Genomic DNA, 26,248 nt, shown 5'->3' with positions numbered 1-26,248 from the left:
AATACAATCAGCCTATCTTGATTGTGACACTAATGTTAAATGTAACTGCAGCCATTACCAAGTAGTTTCCATAAGTGGTTTTATTACTGGTTAGATTTTACAAACTCTGGTATTCGAACAGACTTCGACCTTAAAATTCTAAAACAACAAAGCAACCAATGAAAGGCTTAGGACTATTCAAAGTAACAAACTCTTAACATTTTTGCCCTGGTCATAAATATACAGAGAGAAAAAGAGAGAAGTGGACATGGAATCCAAAGAATGTAGAGAAAACAGTATATAAGGCACATGGCAGTCTTTGAAAATACAGAAGCTTTAGCCAACTTAAATTAATTGCTGTTTCCCTTGCTCAGTCCACAAAACTGTACAGTTACACAAATGTTGTGTTGCAATAGATCTTCCAAGTTATTCTTCAGTCCATACTCCGTAATACCAGAACGCTACATTTCCTTCTGTTTTTTAGGAGAGATCCTAATTGTGGTTAGTCAGTTGCTCAAAGCCTCTATTAAAATACACTTGGAATTTCAACTAAGAATAATTTCTTTTTTAAAGAAATTATTAAGAAAGAGTTATCAGAAAAGATTTGTAAGAGTTGTCTGTGAAGGACTTCGAGATTCATGAACCTCAAGACTTCCGGGCACTGACGTCAAGACAGATGTCACAGTAGGCATAGTAGGATTAGTCAAGTCTGTTAAAGTAGTGGGAGTGCTGGATGGACTCATGGAGGCATTGGATATTTCTGAGGCAGGACCTGATGGGGTCCCTGCTTGGAGTGTTGAGTCTGAAGTCTTATCCACCCCTGTGTTTTCTTGACGTAAGAGGTTCCGTCTGAATTTGGCTCGAGCATTTTGAAACCAAACCTGAAATAGTTTAATATAACAGGGTAGCATTTAAAGAGCTGCAGTGTTTAAAAAAGCAAAAGCATACTCACAAATTCACCAACGCTTGAAGTGTGGAAGACGTTTTTACTGGTAACATGTTAGAAAAGTAGCCCCAGTCATGAGAAGTGTCCTCTGCACACCTGTAAAGCATTCCTCTTTCTTTCCCTCTCCCGCAATCCTGTATAAACAGTCTGCCTGGGACAGGAGCGGACCAAGGATGGAGGAGGGGAGTCTTTCTGTTCAGGCTATGTATAAAGATGCTTAGAAATTTGGCAGCCCGCATGAATCCTCGATTGCCCTCAGTCCCAGAAGCATTTGTCTGGATGAGGCAGACATCAAGCATCTGACGAATATAAAATAACGAGTTTCAGCACCCTCATATCTCAAGTCCATCTCCCATCGTAAGCAGCAAGTGACACACACCACAGCACCCTGCCTTTCTGCGGGCCCTGAGAACTCTCCCAGGAACTCTCCCATGTCTCAGTATCAGCAGTGCTCTCGCTTTTCTAAAAGGACTGTCCCTCTTTCTTACTCTTCTCTTACTCTTCTTTCCCAAATGCTTCAGCTCCCTTCACCTATGCCAGTCTCCTTTTTCAAATGTTTTCAGTACTGGCCTGATGTCAGGAAAAGAGGCTTGAATGGTATGAAAGACCCACATTGCATTAAAAACTGTCATTTCAGTAGAAATTATATCCACATGCAGAAATTTTTCCAATATTGCTACTTCTTGCAGTATTTGATTGTTATCTATAAGTGAAGGGCAAAAGCTATGACTTCATCTTTCTCAGTTAAATTTCAGTGTTTAGGTCCAAGTTAATAATGCTCTCCACTTTCTGCAGGATTTGTTTAAAGATGAAATATTTTTCTGACCTATTTGAAAATAGATAAAATAAAATGTGTTTGTGAAACTTGAATGAAGCCTAGGTACAGCATATTACTTCAACTAAATTTGAAAATGTTGTTAAATACCCTTTGTTCAGCCTGATATATGTTGATACCAGGTAATTTTACTGCTACAAACTAGCTGAAATTTCACTGTGCTTATTTATCAGAAGGCCTTCTGTCATTGTTACATTCTTTACAACGGACTCAATCCTGATCCTACTGTCCTGACGTTGACCTGCTATAAGGAATAGGACCAAGTCTTTCTATTCCAGATGCAGTGAGCCTCATCATCTCTGAATCTGTCGGAGAAAGGAACCGAGCGAGTGAAAGGATTTGCGTAGCCATACAGTATCTCCATCAGATTTCTCCTCTTTGTCCTGTACAGGGAAACTGAGTGTGTGGAGCTCACGAGGCCACACCAACCTGTACAGACATTCTGACCTCTACCTCTGAATCAGCATGGCCCCTGCCATAGGATCCGCTTTAAGCCAGACCACTAACAGAGGAGTGATTTGTGAATACGAGCAGTCCTGTAAGGTGTTCTCTTTGCACTCTTGGCTTGCCAGCCCCAGTTAGAACTGATGAACATGTCTCAGCTGTTTTTCCTCTGACTGGTTTTCTTCTCATCTATGGATGGTCCAGACCCAAATTCCCCCTATTGAGCACTCTTACTTTTTCTCTGGAAAGCTTTCTCCCCCAACCAAGGGTCTTTGAGGTGCGCACCCTCTCTCTTGCACTCTCTCCAGGGAGTGCCACAAGGAAATAAACCTCAGACACAGATTCTAGCAGTGGCTATAGGAGCTGCATTCATGGGCCATGCATAAATCACATCCCTACAGGTCCTTGTTTCTGAAAGCTTAGTATTTTAAAACAGTTTATGTTGCCATTCCCTTTGTTAAAACACTTATTTTAAAGGCTATATATCAGTTTCATATACGACAAGAAAACAAAAATCTCCTAAACTAGCACTGGCAAAAATATACTCATTATTTTATAACATAGTCCATTATAGTGGTAAACCTGTTAAAGGACAGTGATGTGGTCAAAACCAGGCAAAACCAAGTGTGATATTTTTGCCTGACACATTCACAACCAGCGTCCTCTCGTATGACTGTTCATTCAGAGCCACGCAAGAAGGGAGGCACAGAAGTGTGTGTGTGTGGTTCTGAGCAAGGCGAGGAGCCTTGTGTGCAGGGGATGCAAGTGAAGCAAATCAGTTTGTTCTGGTCATTCAAGCCACAAAGTCTCAAGCACCAACTAGCTAGGAATAGTAAAAAACAGCAGTTTGAACATTTATGGGATTTTTTTACCTTTCAGTAAGAGATAATATATATTTGTCCCACAAAGTAATTTGGTTTTGATTTTTTTAATATACCTTCTAGCAATTGTAAAAAGGATAATACAGATGAAGGTGAAATGGAAGTTTAGAGACTGCCACTGTTGGTATGTATGTGTACCATGGTTACGTAATAATTAAGACTGAACGGACAAAACCACTAGTCCAGTTGCATATACACATACTTCTGCATAGTTTCACACTTATGTTCATTAAAAATACACATATTTATATATGCAGTAGCCCCAAATATGAGTAACATTCCTATTCACAAATTTTCTTGCTTTGAGTGTGTAAAACTGTAGAAGGCAGCATAACTATTTTGTTCATTTATATTGTTCCTAAAAGTCCAACTGCTCCTTAACCTTAGTAGGGCGAGCAGCTCCACGGTATTGTTTTTGTCTGTGATTTGAAACATGTAGTATGCAAAGAAAAGTGAGCAAGATTATTGGTGCTTATGTGTTCCCCTTTATCTGCCATTAAATATGAAAATCTGTACTTAGATGCCCTTACCGATGACCATTAATGCTGCTTTCAGGAGCCACACATATAAGATGGTTCATTCTCTCTTTAATAGTGGTAATTCATGTTAGACATAGAAAATATTCCATAATCTTGTAAGTATTATTGAAAAATAGAGATAGTATGACTACTTTCACTTTCTTCTTCACTGAGATATTGTCAAGGTTAATCAGCTAATGGTTATAAAGCTCTTTAAAATTGTCCAATAATAAATATTCATGTTATTACTGAAAAGGCATCTAAATATTTGTTAACTGAAATTCTGAAAATACCTTGCTTCATGATAGAAAGAGATAACATAAAATAATTATCACAATAGTGATATTCTGGTATGCACTTAAGAAATGAAAGTGTTCAGCAAAGTCTTCATGTTGAAGAGCAGTGAAATAATTAAAACTATTGTTTTCTGAGTTGTAGGAATGTAGGCCTGCTTCTCAACTGCCCTGTGTTGTTACTTATAGCTGTGCAAAGCAGCGTGTAAGAGCTGGCAAGTCAGGGCTGCCCACGCGTAATGGCAGTAGCGCTGTACGCTCACATTGGCAATTCAGGCCCTGCACCTGTACCGCTATTACAGTAAAGTAAATAAATAATAACCCAAACGTACATGAGCGAAAGAATTGCTCCAGAAGGACTTATCTCACATCAATTGCACAATTAGGAGTCTGGTCTTCAGTACTGAGGAATAAACAAAATCATTGGGAAGTATTTAGTGTTTTTCTGTCCACCTGTATCGTTATAAGGCTGAGCTGTTTCAAATCAAATCAAAGGGGAAAAACTCCACTGAATGGTGTGGATGGACCAAATGTTTATGGACCAAAACTCCACAGAAAAATAAAAGCAGCTGTGAGACCCACCACTGATGCTACAACATTCTGGTTAGGGGGGCTGGATGCCTGTAGCTGGACAACTCAGCAGAATAGTATTTACTGTGGTTAAAATACGATACAATCTCTTCAGCAATCTGTGCAGCTAACTCTTTGTCTCCGTCAAGTAAAATAGGAATAAAATAACATCTCCATATGATTGGGAAGTATTGAAAATAAATACGCTAAGTACTGTAAAGGATTCGGATACTGCAGTGGATGAGATCATCTAATCACCTTAGATAACTTTATTTTCTTGTTTGTAACACTTCCATTGTTGCAGCTGTTACATATTAGCTGTATGAATAGCTTGTGCTAGAAACAAATTTTTAAACACAATTTTGCTCATTCACATAGCTACCTGGAGACTGAATTTTACTAACTGAATTCTACTGAATCTTACTAACTAGTAAGTGGAGAAACAAAAACATAAAGGATGTTGCACCGCAAGCAAACTATGTTCACTCATTGCACACACATTCTGATTACTCTGTTGTAATTATTAAACACACAGTTAAAGGGGAACTATGAGATATTTGATGAGTGGAGGCTCAGTAAAGAGTCTGCAGTATGCTATCCTAAAGCAAATCTTCACTGAAAGGTAGCGCAGGGTACCCACGCATGATTGTGAAAATGTTCATGCTTGTTGACTACTGGAAACTGAATTAGCAAAGCCCAAATGCATTCAGTAATCTTTGTGGGGTTTTCATAGCAACTTTACTGGGGAGCGATTCAAGAAAGAATAAGCAGTGTACAAGACACCCACTGAAAAATAACGCTTGATGTTCCTAAACTGCTTTTGCCATGGATGATCATATTCCATGGGGAAATTCCTGGGGGAATTTCTAGGGAAATACATTCCTGGGGGAATTAATCCATTCCTGGGGAAAGAAGAGGTACATACCTATACCTAGCAAACCGTATCTTCTTAGGGCTATCTACTTCCACCTTCCCTTTCTAAACTCGCAAAAAGAAAGACCAGTTCCCAAAAGAGGAATATTTATGCCAGTTAGTTAGCTCACAATTAGCTGGTCACTTTAATTATGAATGATAGCTTACAATAATGGGCTTGTGTTCCCCAGGTACAGTACAAGAAGTATATGAATTAAATTGCAAATATAAAGGTAAATTGGAATTAAAATAAATAAAAATAGGGGTTAAAAATATAAATAGGTTTATTGTGATTCTAACATGGCTACTTACGGAAAATAGTCTGCATTACAAAGCCACTGAAGGAAATGTAATTTACAAAGCAGTATGTTACATTTCCATGCCGTTCCACTTCTGGACATGTGTAGCTGATGACTAATTGTATATAAAGCAAAGGCAGAAGTCAGATCTTCCAAATCCAGTATCACAGATCATTAAGAATATGGCCAAATTCTCCACTCATCTACAACAAAGCACCCTCATTACATGTTATGTGGGACCGCCTGGATAGTAAGGGCACTACAGCTGTTTCCTAAATCACTAGGAACTCTACTACGTGTGTTTAGGAAGTACGCTGGTTTCAGAACAAGGGAATCTGTTTCTCCTGATCTGCTGCCTTGTATTTTCTCTTAAAATATATTCTATTGATGATATATAAAGAGCCACAGTCCTTCATCAACTGAACTGAGAACTGAACGTACAGAAAATACAACAGCTTACAAACACGCCTAATAACAACATAGGGAATGCGGAAGATTTCTTACTACTGGCAAGTGTGCACGTACGTCTGGGAGTCTATGCACTTCGGTATGAAAGACAGACTAATACTAATGATGCTTGTTTAGATCAATAGTGTCAGTGAATTACTTTGTGTTCAATAAATGACACAGATGGAATGCCAACCTTTCTGGCTCAAAAGAATTAACAAGTGACACTATCTCAGTAACCAACACCATGAAGAGTTTTCCCCTGCAAAGAGCAACACTGAAATTCATATAGAGGAACTTCAGTGTTTGAAAAATTGCCTCTTACAGGTTAGAGATAAACCAATTGGGCACAAAGCTTCTAAAACCCAAAAACCAAGTTTGTTTTTTCATGGCCCAAATTAATTTTCAAACAAAAGTTCAAAAGAGTATGGAGTAGAGAATGCTCATAACAGACAGGAAAACTCAAGCGATACTAGACAAAGTATCGCTCCGAGTCATTTTCTTGAAGTGCCTCCAACAGCATCATCCTCTGGGTGCAATCCTCACCACCAGCTATTACCTTCCACCACTCTTCAGCTAAAGGAGCCCAGACATAAAGGAGTATTTAACTGTGAAAGTAAAAGAATTTAAACACCAATTACCAAAACGATGAAAAAAGTTTAGTGGAATTGTAAGGGACTGCTGCAAAAAAGAGGAACCACTAAGCACCTTAAAACTGCAAGATGCGGTATATTTAAGATGGAAACAGAAGCAATGAAGAAACTGAAAAAGGGAGTGAGGTGTAGTGGAGACAGAGTCCAGTTTTGGAGACAAGGAAATACATTCTGAAAACGAAGGAAGAAACAGAGACAATAACTTGGAAAAAAGATGGAAGGAAAGACCCATTAGGTGAAAAGAGAAGAGAGAGATGGAAGTCAAAGTTGGCGTGGAGTGAGGTGAGAGAACAGAAAGATGATCAAGAGAAAGACGCTTTCTAGGCACTGATCTCATTTCTTAATGCACTGTGTGAAATTTCTCAGGTAATTCAGGTGTGAGTGTACTGTAATGGACAGAAGAGATATTACTGAAGTGTCTAAACTGTGATGATAAAATAAAGGAGAAGTGTCAAAATAAGGATAGACAAATGCAGTAAATTATTTCGGTCGTGTGCATGGATAAAGGAGAGCTGCTATGAGAGACACTACATCAGGCGTTAGGATGTGCACTAGTTATATTGGGAGGAATCCGTTCCACCACTGCAAATCAGCCTCATAAAAACAAAAAAAATCCAACTATGGAGGACGTAGCCTAGAGAAGTAATTACATATGGTTTTTCATTAGTAGTTTTTATTGTGAAGCCTGCAAAACCTTTATTCCTTCTTCTGTTAGGTATTAACACTGTAAGGTCCAGAATGTCTCCAGTGAATTCAGTTTTTCTCAATAGTTTTGTCTACTGTCCTCTGCTTGCCTATGAATTTGCGAGAGCTGTCCACGATGCTTTCCCAGGAGTCTGTCTCTGAGCCCCACTTGTCTCTATGAAGCTCACAAACCATTTTTCTACAATTAAGACCCGTTTAAAAATTTCAGCAATAGATCCTGGAATGCCATGACTCCTATATGCCCAAATTTATCTCTGGGTATAGCTATTTGGATAAGTGCCCATTAAAACTGACTTCTTGAATCAGAACTATAAACTCAAATGGAGCTGAATCAACTAATATTCTCACCTTTGCTTCCCATAATAGTTCAAATGGAGTGTATATCCTTGAAGCAAGAAAAATCCAGCTTTCAGAGAAAAGGTACTTTTAAAATGCAGTATCCTTTCATTCTAAGTTACTAAATTATGAATAAAAAATTAATCTTTGAAAAATTAAATTTATGTCCACTTCAGTTATGAAAGAAAAGATATCCTCTTTGTCCTGATAAAATAAATTCAAACTGCTAATTAATTCTTATTGAGGTAAACATTCACAGTAATTTCTCAGTTAAGAGCTCTGTATTTACAGTGAACACATTAACTAAAATAATATCCTTTTTCTTACAGCAGATTGGAAGCTAAAGATGCACCAGAATTAACTAACTACAGAAAAACAAGCAGGGCCCCAAACCTTCACAACTGTCATTAAAAATGAGAACCCAAGCGATCTACTTTTGGCAAGCTGGAAAGAAAGAACTTTTCTCATACTTTCTAGGATTTAACTAGAGACTAGAAAGTCTCACAGAAGGTATGAACTATTCAGAAATCTTGAAAATCAGCAAAATACATTGCATTTCAAACATAAAATTGATACTTTATTTACTTTTCAAGACAAAAGACTGCTCTTCTTACCTGAAGAACTCTTTTGGTCAGGCCGGTTTTCTGAGCTAGCTGTTTCAAGTCCTTGGCATCAGGATTGTGGTTAATAGCAAAGTATGACTTCATTGTCCGCAACTGGTGGTGTTTGAACGATGTCCTCATACGCTTTGTTTTTTGATTGCTGGGGTATTGCTGGTCTCTATCCAGGTGGTCACCATCGTTTTCATTGCAACTTAAAGCTTAAGGCAACAAGAGGAAAAGGCGTGTAAATCTATTGCTCTGTGACCAACATTGTTTGCAGTTCATCTGAGTGCAGCAATTAAAATAACATACCGTGGCATGTATTGTACTGGTACAAATCCTACTTGCCTTCCCCTCCATTTCTGCATCTTCTTTTTTTCCCTTACAATAACCAGCTTGCAAGGACCCTCACCTGCCTCTTTATGGCTTTTAAAATGTCAGGTCTGTTTCCTTTTTTCTTCCCTCCATCTCCAGACAGCCTTTCCTCCACTTTCTGCTTGTAGGACAGTAGCTGTCCTCAACTCTGTAAAGTGTTTTAATGCACTTTGTATCACTATAAATTGCATTGTAATGTACAAAGAAAGCTGTACAATACAGTCCACTTAAATCTCGATGGAACAGACCAGTTAAAATTACAATTATTTCCTCCATCAAACTAAACCTTGCAGAGTACAAGAGAGACCATTAAATGAAACACTATAAAAGAAATAAAGTTTGTGGGTACCAGACAGCAAATTATGACTATAATTTGACTAGCTAAAGAAATAAAGCTGTTAATACAATGTATCACTGGCATGCCAGATGAAAAACATCTTTTTAATTATTTATATGTTTATATTTCCTTTTTTAAAAAGTATTTGCAAATACTAGTTTGAATGATCCATTCTATTATATCCTTTTGAAATCACTGAATGACACTGATTGATACATTTCCATAAATCAACTGTAAAGCCTGTAAAGGAGGTCTGTGAGCAAGGAACATTATAATAACTATCAAGTACTATTAAATGTTGAATGCCAAGCAAAATAATCTCATAGACCAAAAGTAGTTTTTCATTTATTTGTGCATACAGTAAACCATAGAAAAACTCTTAAAATAACATTAAGGACCAAGCTTAAATCCACTAAAAAAATCAGGGATATAACTGAAGATTAGCTCTGACAAACTGTCATCAATTTACTTTTTCTGCTCCAATATCTACAACTCCCTTTTAATTTCCTGTAAGTTTTACGTTAAAAGTAATGAAAATCCACTACTACCTCTGTTCTGTGTTGCATGCAAACAATGAGAAAAAAATGTATTTTAAAATGGGAATTATTGGTGAATTTCTTAAACACATAAACAGATTTGTTTTCAATTGTCCATTATTGCTGGTTCATTACAATTGAGTACATCTCATAGACATGTCATTACAGTCTTACTTTAAATTCATGCAATCCGTCAGAGGTTTTCAGCCCTATTGAAAACATACAAATCCTGAAAGGCATGTGTTAAAAACAGTTTTAAAAAACATACATAAAGTGCACATACTCATAAGTAAAAATGCACACAGATTCTATAAACAGCAGCTTTGCAGCATGTACAGTAGCTGCTTTGCAAACTTCAGCTTTTCAAAACTTCTACAAAGATACAGCACGATATGGAGCGAGGCCTGCAAAACTTCAGCTTTAAGCCCAAAAGCATGTTTGTTTAATAGATACATAGAAAGTGTCCGAAGCCTCAAACTTTTCTGTGTGTTTCTGTACTCCTATAATTTAAAAAAAAGCTTAAAAATTTTGTACTGTATATATAAATGTGTATGTATGTGTGCGTGCATGTGCGTACATTTGTATAAATCCTTTCCAGCCCTAAGTATCTTGTGCCAAATTCTAGCAACAAGAAGCATTTCTGCTTGTTTTCCTGTGGTGTGGAAAGACTGGAAGCACCTGAATTTAAAAGGTATAAGACACATAAAAGGAGATAGTAAAAATGCAGTATTAATGGAGCTGGATGGAATGTAGCAAAATCTTTTTCCTGGTTTAAGAACTGAGATCTAGTTGCCAGCCTGAGGTCATCCCATGTGCTCCAGTCTCCTTCGTAGCTACAATTCCTGCTTTAAAGAATACTGGGATGAATAACTGAAACTGTATTGCTCACAGTAAATTCTATTATGGAAATGTAAAACCAAGCAGTACTTGGTTTTAAAATGTACTGACAGAATTTGAGATATTAGTAATGGAAAAGACCTCTGTGTGTTATCTTAAATGCTTTCAAACCCTCCCAGAAATAACAAGGCAGAGACTTAGGAGGAAATGCATCAAAATATCTGTCTGAAGGACTGAGGTCTGTTCGTGTTAATATGCAACAAAACAAACCCTAGGGCTGCAAGTAGTTGGATTTTAACCTGTTCCATAGAGAATGAGATACATTCAGGATCCAAGGAAATAAAAGTGATACTAAACTCTCCCAGAATGGAATGAGGGTATCAGCTTTTCATCAAGCCCTGATAGGGCAACAATTTACTCTTTGAATTCCTCGTAATTTTACCTCCTCATCTGCTAAATAAAAATAATATTAAAATGACAGTAAATATGTACCATTTGAGACTGGCTAACTATTGTTCTTTTCTATGAAGAAAGTTACAGAACAGATTTTGAAAGTGCACAAGAGTGTCTGCTGTTCGTTGTTTTGCGCAAGTGGTTTGGGTGCCCCCAGGCATCACCCAATATGACATAAATATTCCTCATTAGTGCCAATTCCTCTCTCGTATTTGGTTGTGGTGCTTGGCACCATCTTCAAAACTCTATTATATTAGGCCTAATACTATATGCATCTCTCACAGAATCGGAAATGTCTATGGGCGTTGCAGGCACAGGGATACAGAACGGGCCAAGGGTGTAAGCATGTGGAGTTTTTAAGAGCTGAGGAGTTTCTGCAAAAGGCATCATGGCGTAAGACTAACACTGTACATGCTCCTCACGCAACCCTCTGTTTTTCAGGCGCTTCTTCCCTGTCCCTTCGTGGTGCCCCGTGTATCTCCCAAAGGAATTGTTGAACTATCCGTACCTAAGATTTCCATTCAATTCCAGTACCGAGGGCTCCTGCTGGGAGTTCAGAAATACAATTGGTAAAATTCCAGTCAAATAGAGGAGTCTTAAATTCACTAATGTTTCATTCCTATTTTGTGATAAATTCTGAAGTGGTGCCAAGTCTCTTTTTTGACCCTAGAACATTTCTAAGGCGCTTGTGCCTTTACCCCAGCCCCCACATCCAGGCCATTGCCCTCCTGTCCTTCGGCTGGTCTCACCAGCAGCCAGCTCTTACAGCCTCCTCCATTAGCACCACGACACAAACGTCCACTTGGCCACAAGATGGTGATGTCCACGGAGAGCATCACTAGAAACTAAGATTAAAACATTACATTTTGATATTGGTGACCAAAATATCCTCTGCAGAATAATGCATAATAGCGTCTCTAAAAACAGCAACGGGAGCGTAAAGCAGGATGCGCTATTCCCTGTGTAACAAACGCTATTCGAAGAAGAAAGCTTGGGAGCACTGTTTCACACTCGGATTGCCAGATCCCCCCACATGTCGGGATTCAGGGCAAAGCGTGTGTGCTTAGTAGTTAGTAGGTCGCTAAGTATATAGCACATGAAGACGATGGGAAAGAGGAATTTCCTTTGGGGGAACTTTTGTTCTTAGTAGCTTGTGTTTGACATGTTAAATTACCCAAAAAGAAAGCAAACTAATCCTGATTCTGAAAGAACGATGAAACAAGAGACACATTTGGTGCATGCATCAGCTCTCCATATTCAGTGGCTCAGGAACATACACCCCTTTCCTTCTGTAATAAGAGAGTCAAGGGGGTGTTTTAACCTTCTGCTGCCTGGAGAGGGAACTTGTGATTAACTAGACTAGGCAGGGTGCAGCCTTATCTGTTGTTTGGCAGAAGTGTGTAAAGGACTTTGTGGTACCCGCATCCTTGAAGGGGACAAAAGTGAGATGGAGCCCTCTGAATGGTACTTGGGACAGGAACACAGATAGGGCCTTTCTCCCTGGTGGAAGGAGAAGACACTTGGAGAAGGCAGAGGCCTGAACTGCTTACCACAACTGGGATTAAAAGGGGTGAAGCTGTGGCACTTCGAGCAGGCAAAGTACCCCTCACTGCCTCTGAGGCTCCCGGCAGCACCGAAAGGAGGGCACCCCCACCAAGCCTTCCAAGCAGCAGACAGAGAAAGTGCTGCCTCAACCTTGAGATTTCAAGAGGTGTGTCGAGGAAGAGGGAGAAAAAGCCTGTCTTAAGGAGCGACTGTCTTCCAGGCCGAGCCACGGCAGCGGAGAGCTGGGACGAGACACCCTCTCCCTCTGGCCGTCCTCAGCCGCCTCGGACAAAAGGGCTGCGTGTCCCGCTGCCTCCCGGGCTTGCTCGAGGGACGGGACGGGCCGCCCCCGCCGCGGCCGCGGTGCCTCTAGGGGGAGAGAGCGGCCCGGGACGGGGCCGCGGCGGGGCGGGAGAACAAAGGGTCCGGAGCGGGGCCGCGCCGGGCTGCCGGCGGGCACCGGGCTGTGCGGGCGGAGCCAGCCGCGGAGGGTTTTTCCCCTCAATTAAGCCAATTGAATGGCGCTGAATAGCCGGTGCGAGTGCGCGGTAATTCCCTGAGAGCCACGATTAACCCGGGCAGCCCCGGCCGAGCCGGGCTCCTCGCTGCCCGCCGGGCCGGGGGAAGGGGCTGGCAGCGGGGCCGGAGCGGGCTCGCTCCCCCGAGGGACTCCCGGCCCTGCGGCACGGCAGCCTCCCTGGGGAGGGAGGGAGCGCTCCAGGGCCCCGCTCGCCCTTTGGGGAGCGAGCAGTGCCGGCTGCCCGAGCCCCGACCCCAGCCCTCCGCCTGCCCCAGCCCCGACCCCTGCCCCGGGGAGGGGCCAGCTGCACCGCGCCCGGGGAGCCCGAAAGGTGACCACGTCGGAGGGGGGAGAGGAGGAGGAGGAGGGAGAGAAGCGGGGGAGGAGGAGGGAACGCCGATTTTCCTTGGAAATCGCTGCACGACATCCGCTTTTCAGCTGCGACTCCTGTTTGCTCCCTCTGCAACTGGAGTCACAGGAAAGCTTATTCGGAGCCTTTAGTCCCAGGGGAAACGAGGAGAGAAAGAGAAATTCGTTCTTCAAAACTTTCCAGGCTCTTCCCGGTTTTGTCAGGAAAAACAACTTTTGAAAAAGCCCGTTCGGAGGGTCGGCTCCAAACGGCCCCGGCGCCTCCCCGAGCCGTGCCGGTGGAGGCAGGGGGTCGGCGGGGAGGGGAGGGACCGCCGGGTCCTGCCGGGGGAGCGGGGCCAGCGCCCCGGCAGCCTGCGGTCCCCATCCGCCGAGGGTGTGGATCTAGCCTCGCTATTTAGTCCCCTTCTTACTCAAATGCTACGTATCTTCCTGCGGGGAAAGGAAGGACATATTTCTTAATATCTTTGCTGTTTGCACAGATTAGGGGGATTTTATCAGCTCGGGGTGCCCCAGGTCTGCGCACTACCTCTGTCATTTTCGAGGATATGCTAGCGTCTTCCTATTAAGGACAGACTAGATACATGTGAATAAAATATAGCAGGCTGTGGGAGGTTTGGGGCCTAATTCACAAAGGGAGTATTCAGAATTCTTTACAGGTGCTTCTGTGTTCAGCCAGCTTTCAGCCATTGATTTACTGACCTAAAAAAACCCATCAAACTCCATTCCAACAAGTGAAAGAAGAAATTATGATCACAGGAACACACTTTAAAAAAAAAAGGAAAGAAGAAAGAAAGAAAAAGAGATCTTTTTGAAGTTTCAGCATCCTTCTAAGCTGTTTTCCACTTGTCAGGCTCTATCCACATCTAAAGCCCACCATTCCCGTGCAAACGGGGTCCCGGTTAAGCAGAAAAAAAAAAAAGTCAGTCCAATTCGTGCTGCAGATGAGCATTTGCTGCAATTTACGAAATAATTCCAGTCTCAACTCTGCCTAAGTTTATGGGTCCCCCTTTTCCCACCACCTCTGGGTGTAGATTTATTTACACAAAGTCTTCTACACAAATTACCGGCAACAGATCCGCTCAGAAGACAATATTGTGCATTTCTAGTGCACTCCTGAGCAGGAAATGACAAGTTCCATTACAAATAAAAAGAGAAACTCTCACACTTTTAAACCGTTTCTCTTTAAAAGGCACGAAATCGAAGGCTTTGCAATAATTTACTAGTTTGTGAAATTTTACATCAACGGGCAGCCTGGTCTGATTTCCAAGATCAATGGCACTTATTATCGTATAAATTAGTCGATTATTGGTTTAGTAAATAGTTAAGCAGCTAAATAGTTTAAGCAAAGAAGCCAAAGGTTCCTCAAGGAAGATCTCTTAAGCCTCAGTTGCAGGCTCTGAACAAAAATGAAAAGACCAAAAAACCGGAGGGCAATTATTTTGAAAACGAATTTTAAAAAATACAGTTAAAGACGGTTTATTTAGGAAGTCAGGGAGCAGTAAGACTTTCTCAGGCTGTGCTCCCATTCAGGACAGATGCCGCTGGTTCCGTTTACAGGTCCTTTGAATCTGAACATCTGCCCTGCACAGGGAGACAGCGGAAGGACAATTAAAACCTAATCCCTCCGAAAAGGAGACGTTTTTAAATGGGCAAGATGCATAGTTCATGTATGTTTTAAAGCTCAACTGCTACTGGCGAGAACACTACATACACCTTTCATCAACTTTCACCACTGGGACTGCTACTGATTTTTGCACTATTTCCAAATTATTCAGCCATTAGTTAAACCAATAATAGCTGGCAATTCTGTTCCCGCGGTGCGCTTGCCAGTTAGAGATGCGCCTTTTCTCCCTGCCATTTTCAGTGCAAACCACTCCACTTCGTCGCTTTTGTTCCTCTGTCTTTAGGCGCAAAACCCCCGCAGCCTCACCCTCCCGGCGCGGCCGCCTGCCCGCACCCGAGGCCCTCGGTGCTGGAAGATGGCCGGTACAGCCCGAGACCCTCACGGCCACCGCACTTCCCGCGGTCGGTCTCTCTCCCCCCGCGCAAGGCGAACGGCGGGAGCACGGCGCAGCCCGGGGCTGCGAGTCCGGGGCGGTCGGGGCGCGGCTGGAAACGAACGGCAGCAAACCTGGCCTTTACCTAACGCCTTCTCCGGGAAAAAAAAATGGCAGATCTACGCCCTATGGGACGTGTCTGAACTTCGTAGATTAAAAAGAAAAACGTGCCCGAAACAGCGAAGTGCAGACAGCGCTGAAGCAGCACAAGGAGAGAGGCGAGCGCGGTTCGTTTCCAGGGCCTAACGGGACGGCTGAGCGCACAGCCTAGGGAAACTCGAGTCTGGAGTAAACCCCACCTCCGCCTTGAATTCTTCTAATAAAATCAAGATCTAAGAACTTTCTTTTGTCCAAACGCTTTTTCCTGTTGCATACCAGGAGCAGTGCTGGAAGACCCAGTGATGGCAGCCGTTCTGGTGGGTAGTTACATGGGTGAAGAAGAGCGAGGGGAAAGAGGGAAGCAGGAAGGGGGGGGGGGGGGCAGGAGACTGCTCGAATTCCTTCGCCTGCAAAATTACAGTGCTGTGGTGGCGGGGAGGTTAAACGAGGAAACACCTCAGAAAGTTTGCAGCTCGATGCAGAGAGCCTCGGAGACCGAGTTTCTGCAGGGACTGCAGGCTCCTGGCTGCTGCCAGGTCGGCTCCCTTCCTTCTGGCTGCCGACCTCGGTTAAGGGGCAGGGGCTGCACTCGGGGCAGCCAGGGTTGAGAAAGGGGGTGCTGTGAGTTTCCCGACTCTTCTCCGAGTCACATCCGACGAACAAAACTCCAGCCGAACTTGTCACCGTAGGAGCAGACTCGAGGCTGCCTGCAGGCACCTGCTGCCTGCAGCCCCTGCCCGGGCTCCGCGGGCACCCGCGCCCCCCGCCCCGCACCCCCCGCCCGCCTCCCGCTGCAGGTCCTTGGGAAACAGCCACTTTCTTACTTCCTCCCTCTCTCTCTCCCCCCCCTTCCAAAACTCTGAGGCGCAAGAGCTCAGGACAAGGGCAGAATAATTCACCCATCAGCAGCCTTTGCGAGTGTAGCTACCAAAGAAAATTCACAGCTCTCTGAAGTGCTAACTTACAATCTCTGGTTTCCAGATTTTATTTCAGCCTACACTCCCCCTTCTCCCCCTCCTTAACCAGATGACCTTGCTTCAAAACATTTTATTTCCAGCTGAAGTGAAAAATGCTAACATATTAGCTTCTGTAATTGCAGTTTGACAGCACTTGATCTCAATAATTATGCTGCAGCTAAACTATTATTAACGGTTTAAGCTAAAATAAACGGAAATCCCCCTTTGGAAGTGAGGAGAAACAAACCATTCGAGCTGTTCTGGGGAAGATGGGGGTCTCTTACCTGCGTTGTAGGCTGCCAGATCTGCCCCAGGCCCCGGGCTCTTCCTTTTCCTGGGTCTCCCCTTCTGGACAGTCCCCACGCCGTTGTAATAAGGCAGTCCCAAAGTATTGGCAGAGCCCGCTCCCAATGCCGGGCCCTTCCCAGCGGCTACATCCGAGTGATTGAAATGCACCTGGTACTCCCCCTGGATGAGAGTCTCGAAATGGAGGCGGCAGTACACCAGATTGTCCTTCATGCCAAAGTGATCGCCAGTGGTCAGCATCTTGTTGCAAGTGGTGCAAGTGAAGCAATTTAAGTGATATACCAAATCCCTGGCCCTCATGACCATCTCGGAGGCAGAAATCCCCAAGTGACATCTCGCACATCTCTGCACCGAAAACCTCCTGCAAAACAGAACGGCCAGAGGAGACGGTGAGAGGCGCATCCCCCCCCCCCCCCCCTCGCCCCTTTCGTCGGGCCCGCCCGGAGGGCGGCAGAGGGAGAGGGGCTGCGGGTGCCCGGGGCGGCCGCCTCAGCCGGGGCAGCGGCGCAAAGCCGGGACGTTGCGGAGGGGCTTGGCTCCCGGCACCAGCCGGGCGGACACCACGGGCCGGGAGCCCGGGGGCCTCCGTCCCGCTTCCCACCTCGCAGCGGAGCTCCTGCCCCGCCACCTCCCACCAGGAAAACGCACTGAGCCCCGTCCCGCAAACTTCCCCGCACCCCCGGAGGTGGCTTCGGGCCTGGCCCAGGCCCGCGCAGGAGGCACCGCCGCCGGGCGAGGACCGGCCCGGCTGCCGGCTGGGCTGACAGCGTGCCCGGGGCCCAGCCCCGTCCCTGCACCCCTGCAAAGGGACACGGGCGGGGACGGCAAGCCCTTCCCGAGGCTGTAGGGTGCCGCTCCGTGCCGTGCCCTGCGTGTGCAGGGCAGGAAACACGCTTAGCTCCCCTTGGCCTTTTCGTTTCCCTTCGCAGCCCGAGAAGCCTGGGGCTGAGCTGTGCCCCCCTCCCAGGAACACGGGGCCCATCCCCACCATGAGCCTCCCTCTCCAGTGGGAGGTTTTAGGAGTCCACAGCCTGCCCCGCGGGGACGGTGTGCCCACGGATCCCCGGTGTGCCCACGGTCTCTTCGGGATGGGGTTTGCTCGGCGCGGGGGCGGTGAGCAGGTCCCCCCTCCCAGGCTGGCGGCTGAGGGCAGGCTGTACCTGTAGTAATCCTCCTTGCAGTAAATGCTGCCGTCCTTGCTGAAGCAGGTGAGCTCGGACTCCAGGTTGAGTTTACATTCACAGCACTTCAGGCAGCGCATGTGCCACTGCTTATCCACAGCCAGGAGGTAATAACGGTCGGAGATTTTCCCCCCGCAGCCGGCGCACAGGGCAGCCCGGTCACTGCTGATGGAAGGCATGGTCTGCTGGGGGAAAACAATTACAGACCGTTAGCGAGAGGGAGAAACTCTTGTGCACTGCGGGGCTCCCCCCTCCCCCTGCCCGGCCGGGGCCGGGCTTCTCGCCCCTCGCAGGGCTTGGCAGACGCGGAGCGGAGGAGAGGAGAGGGGAGCAGAGGAGGCTCCGAGCCCGGCCGCCCCGACCTGCCTCTGCGCCCGGGACCGCGGGTCCCCAGGGTCCCGCGGCATCCCTCCTTCCCGGGAGGAGCGGGGGAGGAGGGCGAGACAAGAAGAAAAACACCCTGGGCTTTAGGGAAGGCGTCCGGATGAGACCCAGGATTTTTTTTCTTTTTTTGTGTGTGTGGATTTTCCAGTCCCGTAACAAGAAAAGATGCTGTTCAATAACCAGGCGCAATAATCACAGAGTAGGGCAAATCGCAGATAGTTAATTTTAAAATTTATTATTATGGATATACTGAGAGTATCTGCATAGTCAATGCTCCGTGAGTGCGTGTATGTGGAGCGTGTCTGTGTGTGTATTTGCCTAGCCATAAAATTCCGAGTTAATTACGATCACCCCCCCAGCAGTCGCAGTGCTACAGCCCCAGCTCTCGCTGCGAGCTGGTTCCAGACAACACGTACCCAAATCTGCTGCGACCCCCAGCACTCAAGGGATCAGCAAATACAACTGCGGAGGGGACGAGCCTTACTAAATCCGAGGTGCAGAATGTTTTATCAGGAAAACGAAATAGTGGGAAACGTGTGGGAAAGAAAGTGGGGAAAAAACAACAGAGCACTTTAGATTATGCTGGGATAAACTTGGAAGCAATAAAACTAAATGTAACCCCTATATAATTTAATAGTTTAGTGTCAAATCGCAATCCAATCGAAACCCTGCAAAAAACAAATACATACACACTCTGTCGACTTCTACCAAAAAAGAAAGAGAGAAAAAGATCGGAAACCGTTTAAGCACGCTGATTTATTTCCGCCGGCACCTGAAGCCGGTACCCAGGAGCGGCGGCTCGGAGCGGAGCGGCGTTCCCGGCAGAGCCCGCCGTGCGCCGCTGCCCGCGCCGCGCCGCTCCGCACCCCGGCCCGCCGGCACAAGGGCACACTGCCGGCTCGCTCCGGTGCCTTAAGAGAACCCCGACGTTTTTCTACAGCTGTGACAAACACGCCGCTTGTTTTCATCCGGGGGGAGAAGTTGTTTGTTTGCTTTTCCCCCCTCCAGAGCCTGAAGTCCTTGCGCAAAGCCAGCAGCAAAGACAGCTAACAGGGAAGAGTCGGAAGAAAACGAAGGTATTTTTTCAGCGTCTGCTGGACTGAGTACTTCCACCTAGCACTTGCAGAGATCACAAAATCCCATCGCTACGAGCACTGCTGTTTGCACGACACCATTCCCACTGTCAGAACTACACATAAATAAAATTATGGCACTACATCGGTATGTTAGCCACACAAGCCCACTGATAGCTTATTTCTTTAAGGCATTAACTGAACTCTGATCAGGGACCGCTTTATAACCGAAGTGGTTTCTTGTAAATCCACTCTAAATTAAATACGATTTTCCTGCTCTGCTTTTCCGGTAACAAAAATATTCTGAGATCCAGAAATGGTATTTAAGGATCCAGTGTTCTATCCCACTATTTATTACACACACGTGTATGCATATACATTATATATGGATATATCAAGGCATCATGCCATAATATTTATTCCAGGAAAGATAATTTGAGATTGTTTAATTGTAGGGAGAAATATTAACTTTTCCAAAGAAAACCAAACCCGTTTAAATTAGAAATCATGTTCCACCCTTGTTGTATAAAGGCTGTTTTTCAGCCAGTATTTCAGGATTAAGTACTCTCACTGTCACCTTTAAGTAAATTTCTACATAGCATTAAGAGAAACAACACATACTGATGAAGTTTTAAAAACCGTGAACAGATAGATCTCTTTCTTGCATATGCCCGTATCAGTTTACAAGCCAGCATTTAACCAAAGTACGGGATCATTTCACTTCAGAATTATCATTTCTTAACAGAAAAGTAGTATACATAAAACATTGAATCAGTTAACACACTTCAGAAATCTCTTGCACTTCGCTAGCTTAACTCTGGTTAAAAGGATGCATCTTTTTATTATCTAAATGTATTAATATACAAGGACTACGCCTCAGCAGACATAAGATAAAAAGTGGTAAAGTTATAAAAATTTGCATCCATCTGTCTCCCTGAAACGTATCTTCCAGTTGTTTGCCATGTTCGCAAACCCAGTGTTCATATATATTACAACTATTAAAAAAAAAATCATAATTTAAAGGCACTCGAGTTCGTTTTTTTTGTTTATAAATGCCATAATGACCACCTCAGTGTAGCCATCCTACCTGAAAAATAAGACAGAATTGGATTCTTTGGTGGTCGTGTTTCCATTCTGCAGGCAAAAAAATTCGCTGTGCCAAGATGTTATCTGTATAAAAGCATACTTTGCCTCTTCCTAAAAACTTTGGAAGGCCGGACAGGCTGGGGGAAGGGAAGGAGTTCTTGGACGCTACCAAAAGGCTGGTCTATCTTTCCGTTTTCTCGCAAGAGCAGTACCGTTCATTTCACCCAAGCGTTACTATTACTATGCATATTATTAATAATTAACAGTTTCATGCCTTTCCCCACGGTTTTATTTAATCTTTTGGGGTGCCTTTATGCTTAATTTTCTTCTGATTTAGTATTTTGCATACGCTTCCCCCCGATCTGTTATTTTAAGGGAAAAGCTGTATCTGTGAGGGGTTTATTCTGTTTAGGGGCTGAACGACTCGCCCGTTCCTTCTCCTCCTACCGTTTCGGTCTCTCCCCTGTCTATAGCCGAGCTGATGGCCGGTGCTTCGCTTTTGGTTCTCCGATCCATCTCGTCGATGACCCCGTGCATCTCCGAGCCGGACAGACTGTGGAAAAGCATCGCTGAGGAAGCAGAGGAGGAGGCCCCGAGTTGCTGCTGCTGCTGACAGTTGTCGGGGTCCCTGCAGGAGCCCAGAACTTGCATTAACCGGAGCCCTCCCCCATGCATCTAGCACGGCCGCCCCGTCTCTCCTCGGACTCCGGGCTTTTCACCCCGGCAAAGATCTCCGGAGCGCAGCGCAGGCACTGATCCGAGGTTTCAAGGGGATGGGGCGCAGAAAAGGCGGGCGAAGGGGATGAGGGAGAGGGGATAACGGGTGGTGTAAGCTTCGGGGCTTGGATCTAGTCTGTTGCGCGGCCCCGGCACATCCCTCTAGGAGGCTTCTTCAGTGCAGGGCTCATTGCCCCAGGTGCAGTCCCAGGCTTTCTGCTCTGGCCCAGCTGGCAGAAGGCTGGGCAGGTTTACGGTTGGGAAGGATTAATAAATAATAGAAATATAAAAAATTAAACCATCTTCGGTGAGAAATAAATAAAAAGAACAATAACGACAAGCCCCCTACATCGTACTGTGCGAAATTTAGAGGCGGAAAGCAAGGGAGAGGGAGGCTGCAGCAGGCGGAGAGCAGGCTGGTGCTGCAAGAGAATGGGGCGGCCGCCCCCCGTGCGCACTCACAGTCCAGAGGGCTGGCAGCGGCGGCAGCGCAGGGGCAAAGTTTGCTCCTTCCCCCGCTCCTCCCCCGGCCCGCTGGAGCTCATTGGGAAAAGAAAAAGCCGAGGGGAAGGAGGAAGAGTTGGATGGGCACCAGATGGGACGGGCACGCGGCGGCCCCCCTCGCTCCTTAAAGCGGCGCGGCCCGCGGGGCCCGGGGCGGCTGCTGGCGGGGCGGCCGCGCCGCGGGGGGGGAGCGCAGCGGCGGAGCCGGAGCCGCCGCCCGCCGCCGTGCCTGCGAGCGGCGCGTCTGCAGCCCGGGCGCCGCGCGAGGCTCCGCGCCTTTTCTACAGCCCCTCTGACATCATGTCCTGCCCCGCCGCCATTGGCTGCCGCCGCGCCCGGGCCCGCCGGCATGTGCTCGGGGCTGGGAGGCGCGGAGGGGCGCGGGGCCGCGGCCCGCCGAGCCCGCTCGCCCCCGCTCGCCCCCGCGGCCGCGCAGCCCGCCCGGCCCGGCCCCCGCGCCCCGGCCCCGGGCGTCCGGGCACCGGGAGGGCTGCCGCGTCCTGCTCGCCGCCGCGGCTCGGGCGCGCCGTGGCCTCGGGAGTGCCTGGGGCGGCTCTGGAGGCCGGGGCCGGCGCCCGCCCGTGGGTTTGCGTTTGCCGCCTGGTGACGGTCGGCGACGTGTCTCGCCTTGGAGCAGCACAGAGGCGAGCGAGGAAAAGGCCTCCAGCGCAGGAGAAGTAGGGGATCAAAAGTTTGTTTACACTCCGAGATCGTGACACCCCAAACATTTGTTACTAAGTGAGCGCACCCAACAACACTCATTGCGAAGAATATTCACCGTTAGAGTACAGTAATTTGTGTCATTCAAGTTCATGAAGCCTTCCACTGACCGAGGCCTCTCGCTTCTCCCGTTCCGAAGTAGGCTGCAAGAAAGCCAGGCCAGGAAGGTCTCTGAACTTGAGGAGAAGCTTCAGGAAGTCTCCAGAAAAGACAGAGAGTACACAGGGAAACTGTTCGTGATGTCTAAATATTTATCCAGCAGGTGGGTATTAAGGAAGGACTAATTAGCATTAAAGATGTCAAATATCACACTTCTAATTATATTAGAAAAGGTAGCACAACGGAAAGTAAATCTGAATGCACATCTGAGATCATGAGACTCGCTGCCTAATCCATGACTGCAAATTCTTACATCACTTAGCATATCACTGTTGGGTGTCGTTTTCTGACGTAGTGATTTGCCTCGTACAGGATTAGTACAGTTCAGACTATCTTTGCTAAAATGGCAATTACTCCATTTATAGTCAAGCTTTGCTGGTTCTGTGTGTTCCTTTCTTACAATAATCTAGGCTTTTTATCATCTTCCTGTTGGGACTGCTCTGAGTAGTGAAATACATCTGCATGTCGCAAAGGAGAACAAAGTGTCTCTTGTAGAAACGCCTATGAAATAGCCACAGGACCCCTCAAGAACCCATACAGAATGCAAGTGAATTTGGCATCTGTGGGAACTATCCAAAGACAGTGCTAAAATCAGACCTTGGAAACAATAGAAGTTCACGTTTTAATTCAGATTAGAATTCTGCAATAGAATTAGTGGAGCTGAATAGTATTTATCTTGATAAAATAATCTTTCCCTTCCTCTGTTAAATTCCAAGACATTTCAGATACCGTCACAGACGGGAGACTTGCCTCCAATAACGGAGATGTGGAACGTTGCTCACTGGGCACCACGTACACCATTGTGGAACACCGTCGTGTTGCGTTGTACTTGGGCAAGTTGCTGTATGCATCCTTCCCTATAGCTGCACACTGTCCTGTCCTTAGATGTTTGAATACCAGTTTAATTCCCTATCACATAATTGATTACATACGTTTTGCAGTTAAGAAGGGTCACGGATTTGTACACTCCGTCTGACATTGCTAATTATCAGAAAGATTTTATACATTTTACGGAATTAAAAGACAGTTTTTATGTAACGGTGTTGCCTAAGTGGTTGGAAGCAATGATACCAATAGCAGGTTAAAAAGGTATGGCATGACCTCCAGTTCACAGGCTATCTCTGATCATCTTCTTAATGGGTATACAAACACAAGAAGACATCCAGCCCTTGCTACCAAAACACAAGCAGAGTAACAGAATGTAAACACAAAGCTGCTAATGTACACACTGACACATGAATGACATTTACATTGTTCAGAATAAAATTGAGGATATTCTTGAATAATGAGCGACAGAAAAATTCTTATAGCAAAATAATCTGCAGAATCAAACGCGGACTCATTTGAAATGAGAGTTTTTTCATTAAAAAAATGGGGCAGCTAATAATAAAGTCTTTTAACCTGTATTTTGTTATAGGTGACAGGTGAACAAATCACAGGTCTTGAGTTTCTCTACCCTGCCTCTCTTGGTAACGTCATCTCCAGTACCATCTGCTACCTACCAGACAAACAGACCAACCACATAATGAGGTACCAGCTTCCACCCAGCTACCGTGACTAAATCAGAACAAAAGATTCAACGCCTCCTTCAACAAAGGAACACAAGTCTAAGCTGTCTTTGCTAATTGCTGGGTTTCAGGTTGTCTGTTACAGATTTTAAGTGAGCTACAAACTTCCATCAAATACTTATAGCTGTTGGATAAAGGTACTAAGAATAAAAGATAAATGGAAGCAAAAGGTAAGAGAGAAGAGAAGAAAGCTTAGAAAATAAGTAACTACTTGTGGTAATTTAAAGGCTGTGGAATAATATAAACATGAAAGACCAGGGGGCAGAGTGATTGATATCTCATATGTTTTCAATGCCCCTACGGTTATTAGACTGCAATATATGGGAACATACAATAAACTATGAATTAAAATGTAATTGTAGCTTCAGGCATCTTCTTCATTGTCTGCTGTGGTGTTATGTCTTCATGCACCGTGATTGACAAGGTGTAATTAATCATCTTACTCAGTTGTAAATATGGGCACCCTTCACAGTAGGCATCAGGAAGTGTGTACCAGCAAAGGAAGCAATAGTTGACGCTGATATACCATTAAATCAAAATCAGAACGCTTATATGTTCAGAAATGTGTGTTTGGTGTGATGCTGTTATCGTTTATTTCTAAAATACTGTACCAACAGATTTACTTGATTTGCAAGTTAACTACAACATTAACTGGTTTTATTTATTTTGTCTCTTCTTCATTTTTATAGGCAATGATGTTGTTCTCCTAAAATGTGAGACAGTTTGCTTCTTGTCAGCAAGCGGAGCTCAGCTCAGCTCTTCATCTCCCTGAGCTGCTGGAGACAGACTAGCGTGCTTCAGATGCAGTTGCTCTATAGACTGACTTGAAACGATTCAGGGAAATTATTACTCCATTCATATATCACTTTTTGCACTTCTTATATACCGAGTTAGCTGCTTCGGGCCATTTTAAAGTGAAAGAGGATAATGAAATAATCTTATTAAGAAACACTATTCACTTTAAAAATAGGACATTTCTTGTCACAAATGCTGTCCCCTAACTGTGACTGAATGTATTTTTAAAGATTTTTTTTCAGTATTCCAGGGCAAGAAACATTTTATATCTGTTTCTTTTTCTAAATGATTGCTATCCTTATCCAGTTAGTGCAAAAATGGTGTATGAGTCACAGGAAATTTAAGTGGTTTGTCTCAGGAAAATTTGGTGGTATGCATTTTTTTGACGCACATAGAGCTGCTGAATGAATAATTGGCAACCTATTTAATGTCCTTTGCTTTAAAGCTGTCTAGTACATTTGCTGTTTAAAAAAATGTCTTTCAAAGCTGTTAAATATGTAACAAAAAGAGGTTGCTATCACCATTCTGACATGAACAAAGCCATACAGTGAGCTGCCTGAGGTACTTCCAGCATGGTATTAATTACAGGCACAATAATAAATGAAAATTTGCAAAGTTCTCAAATTCCATTTCTTTGCAATACCAGCTGATGAATGTTTTATAAAAGCATGCAGTAAAAATATCGGTCCAGGAATTAGCTATTAAATATTACCTAAGCCGAGCGTTTTGGGGGGAGTATGGAATCTGTTGGATCTATAATTTCACCATTTACCCCTGACTGAATAAGATCTCTAGCTGTCTCAGAAGCAAACGGAGCTTAAAACAGTAGCATACTTTCAAGAAGATGATCGACTAAGAATGTGCTTTATTTTGATTTGAAAAACTGTCAATCATAGATAAAAAAGACCAAATAATATTATTATATAATATTAGCTAATTGTATTTGTCTGGTAAACCAGGAATATGCAGGAAAGATAAATAATACAGTTGAAAAGGAAAATATTCAGAATGTTTTGCCCAGATGTTGTGCTGAAATTGTTTGTCACAGGTACAAGCAATAGATTTCAGATAAAAATACAAGCATGTATCTATAGATGCGAGAGAGAAATAAGATGCCCATGATCTTACATATTTCAGTTTATATAGCCACAGCTATTTAAACAATTCCAAAACTGCCTCTACGGGTGTCAAAGAGGGAGGGAAATCTTCAACCACATGATCTTCTCTCCAGAGTCCTGTTAAATTCAC

General features: G+C 44.8%; 1 protein-coding gene across 1 annotated transcript; it reads right to left on the bottom strand.

Moving 5' to 3' along the window:
- Window positions 1-212: 212 nt before the first annotated feature.
- Window positions 213-21,903, bottom strand: LHX2 (LIM homeobox 2). Its single transcript, XM_075519688.1, has 6 exons — window positions 21,717-21,903; window positions 20,985-21,165; window positions 17,974-18,176; window positions 16,792-17,174; window positions 8,433-8,638; window positions 213-860 (listed from the first exon to the last, which is right to left on the bottom strand). Exons 1-6 carry the CDS (start codon window positions 21,797-21,799, stop codon window positions 573-575), a joined length of 1,344 nt encoding a protein of 447 aa, XP_075375803.1. The 5' UTR covers window positions 21,800-21,903; the 3' UTR covers window positions 213-572.
- Window positions 21,904-26,248: the final 4,345 nt, after the last annotated feature.

This window comes from Mycteria americana, chromosome 17 (genome assembly GCF_035582795.1).
Source record: "Mycteria americana isolate JAX WOST 10 ecotype Jacksonville Zoo and Gardens chromosome 17, USCA_MyAme_1.0, whole genome shotgun sequence".
NCBI lineage: Eukaryota > Metazoa > Chordata > Aves > Ciconiiformes > Ciconiidae > Mycteria > Mycteria americana.
This window is presented reverse-complemented; position numbering and strand designations above follow the sequence as displayed.